This window comes from Cryptomeria japonica, chromosome 7 (assembly GCF_030272615.1).
Source record: "Cryptomeria japonica chromosome 7, Sugi_1.0, whole genome shotgun sequence".
Lineage (NCBI taxonomy): Eukaryota > Viridiplantae > Streptophyta > Pinopsida > Cupressales > Cupressaceae > Cryptomeria > Cryptomeria japonica.
The window spans coordinates 737464545-737467959 of NC_081411.1; the positions used below are offsets into that span (position 1 = coordinate 737464545).

Consider the following 3415-nt stretch of genomic DNA (forward strand, 5'->3'; position numbering starts at 1 on the left):
ATTTACTTTTTATGATAAATATTTAATATTTTGATGTCATAATTTTTATGCTTAAAATTATAGTTAAATCTAAAATAATTTTTATGCTTAAAATTATAATTAGATCTAAATATTTTTTATGTTTTAATAAAATTATTTATTATATTGGTAGAGACTACAAGACATACTCCCTTGAAATAACATCTAACTTTATTTAAAATATTTGATTCCTTAATAATCTTAATCACCACATAATATTTCACATTTAAATGTCACTATAAGATTTCAAATTTGAATCTCTATCTTAAAGTCCATGATCTTATTAACTTATAGAATAATCATTAACATGGTTTAAAAAAAAAATTGAGGGGAAAGAAAATTCTCAACCATAAAATATAGTGATTTACAATTATTAATATTTTTCATTGATACCCAAGTTCGTGTTTGTTAAATACAATGCTCTTTCACTCAAAAAATAAACATCAAATGTTTCATATTATAGTGTAACATTACATGTTATATAAATTAAAAGTGATGTAATTAGTTGGGTTAATGTTTTAATAGTACACGTGAATGAGCTGTAATGGTTTGTTTAAAATTGTTTTGTAATTTTTACATTAATATTTTTGGATCATATTGTGTGATGCATTATTGGGAGAAGAAGAGTCTCCTCTTTTTGACGATGCATCATAATAATTTATCTTCTAAATGATAGTTTAGGCATGATAAAAAACATCTCTTCTAAAAGTCTCACAACTCAAAATAATTAAATATTATGATAAAAAATCAAATTCAAATAATTTAGAAATAACATCTTAATATTAAAAATATACTAGAAAATAATATTTATAAGACAATAATATCTATTATGTAGTGATTATTAAACCCATATAAACATTATAATCTCATAATTAATCTTAATAACAAAATAAAATATAGTATATAGACAACTTCTCTTTATCATAAGATGTAGTGCAATGAATGATACATTTTACATAATTAAAATTGTATGCTATATCATAATGACATGTCATATAGACAAGTTTTGTTTTTTCCTAAGGTAGATAATTGTTTATAGCATAACCTTTGCTTGCAATTCAAAAGTTCATGATCTCAAAGCCTAATAAGACAGCTATATATTAGAAGAAATCATTCATTTCATCATGTTTCCAAAGAAAGAATGACACATAAATAACTATAATCATTCCAGCAATGAACACATACACTTTGGTAATGTAAGTGGAAGCTTAATGAAAACCCACACATCTAGAAACTTAATAATTCGCTTTTCATGTACTTGTCTCTTGTACGTGGCTCTTTATTCCACCGCTGTGATTTAATTGGTATTGTTTATGGACTTGTAAAATTAAAAAAAAAATATTGCAAAAAGAAGAGAGTGAACTTTTGTTTCTCTTCATCTACAACGGGAATGCTTTTGTTACTTCTATATGAAACCAAATTAATTCAAAATTCTTATATAGTTAAACGACGAATAAGTTTATTAAATCAGAAATGGCTAGACATGACCGGTGTGAGTGATATCACTTGTTTGGGTGATACCACTTGTGTGAGTGATTAAGAACACCTTCGGTTAAAAACAAACTCGTGCAACGGGAAGCCGATAGGCCGCTGTGCATAGTGGGCTGCTGAACGAATTAATTTCGTTCAGTGTATTCATTCTACCTCACGTTATATATCCATCAAAGGGACACGTATATTCTAGTTTCAAAATGGTGGTATGGATTGACTAACACGCGTGTTAGTTGCGTGTTTTACACTGTCAATGTTGCAATTAACGACTGCGATTGACTAACCTATCGCTAACACGTTGTATGAAAGGTCTATTTTGGAGCCAAAAAAGCTTCAACCCATTCACATCTAACACAAAAACGCCATGCACCGTTCGTCCGAAAAAACGACCGATCACCAGAAATCGTCAATGACCAGATTGTCTTGCACTTGGACGACAAAACCCCCCACTAAAAGCTTAATTACTTACTACTTGCATTTATATAATTAACCTAAATTATTTATGGACCTAAAGCATATATGACGTGAGTGATGATCCAAGCACTTGCATTTATATAATTAACCTAAATTATTTATGGACCTAAAGCATATATGACGTGAGTCATGATCCAAGCATGTGATCGTCCAGTCAAATATGACTAGTGGGATAAGCCGTCAGCGCTAGCGTGAGCTTTAAGATCTTTTGCTCTTTGCTTCTGCACCATCTCTCTATATATACTAATTGAAACATCCATTTCCATTCATTTCTCTCAATACATTGTCGACAAGAGGAACTGAATAGCGATCAAGAGAAATGAGCAGCCAAGAGGAGAAAATCAAAGTACTAAAGCTATGGGTGAGTCCCTACGCTAATCGGGTGTTGATGGCATTGGAAGAGTTGGGTGTGGAATATGATACGCAAGAAGAGGATCTGAACAATAAAAGCCCTGAGCTTTTACAAGCCAATCCCATTTACAAGACTGTGCCCACCATCATTCACAATGGGAAGCCATTGTCGGAGTCTCTGATAATTCTTGAATATATACACGACACCTACTCTTCCTTTTCAACTCTTCTACCCACAGATCCATACGAAAAGGCCATTGCAAGGTTCTGGGCCGATTTCATAGACAACAAGGTAAGAATTCGAAAACTACACTAAATCTTCTTAATCTTATCTATGGAATTGTTAACTATCTACAAGTGCTTATGTATTTGTGTTATTGGGTTTTGTTTTTGGCAGTTTTGGATGGCTGGATATACAGTTATAGTGACGGACGGAGAATCTCAGGAAGTTGCCAAGAAAGAGTTCATTGATTCATTTCTTTTGATTGAAGAGGCGATACCGAAAATCTCAGGCGGGAAACCCTACTTTGGCGGAGATAAGTTTGGTTATCTTGATATTGTACTTGTTCCGTATGTGTTCCTCTGGCATTCTGTAGAAATTTTTGGGGAATTCAGCATTCCTTTGGAGAAGTGCCCACATTTGAGCGCTTGGATTGAACTAGTTTCTAAAAGAGAGAGTGTTGTGAAAATTCTCCCAACTGTCGAAGCAGCCCATGAATGGTTCACTCGCTCAAGGAAGAAAGCATTGTCCAGATCCAATTAATGCCAATGGAAAACGTATGTAGGAGAATGTAATAAGACATCTTTGGTGTTCAATGTTAAAAAGAGAAATAAAAAATGTTCTGGAATTTTTCGTGCTGTGTTTGACTCTGTAAAATAATTTCTTGCGAAAATGGAGCTAAGAAATGATTTCAGAGTTTCCAGAGCATTAAATATTAGCGGCACTCATATATAAACTGAAATGAGATTGTCCAGTGTTTGCGCCTTCCAATTGCTCTGGGAGCTCGTTTAGGTGGGATCCTTCTGTGGGATTTTCATGTTGGGCTTTGGTTTATGATTTAAGTCTTCATACTTCATAGCT

General features: G+C 32.6%; 1 protein-coding gene across 1 annotated transcript; it reads left to right on the plus strand.

The window, feature by feature from the left end:
* Positions 1–2241: 2241 nt before the first annotated feature.
* Positions 2242–3182, plus strand: LOC131042075 (glutathione S-transferase U19). Its single transcript, XM_057975378.2, has 2 exons — positions 2242–2626; positions 2732–3182. The coding sequence occupies exons 1-2, from the start codon at positions 2303–2305 to the stop codon at positions 3095–3097; spliced, it is 690 nt and encodes a 229-aa protein (XP_057831361.1). The 5' UTR covers positions 2242–2302; the 3' UTR covers positions 3098–3182.
* Positions 3183–3415: the final 233 nt, after the last annotated feature.

Excerpts from the sequence above, each read along its gene's own strand:
- LOC131042075 (XM_057975378.2), top strand. The coding sequence starts at position 2,303 with ATGAGCAGCCAAGAGGAGAAAATCAAAGTACTAAAGCTATGGGTGAGT. Across the intron at positions 2,627-2,731 it reads CCGATTTCATAGACAACAAG|TTTTGGATGGCTGGATATAC; the intron begins GTAAGAATTCGA and ends TGTTTTTGGCAG.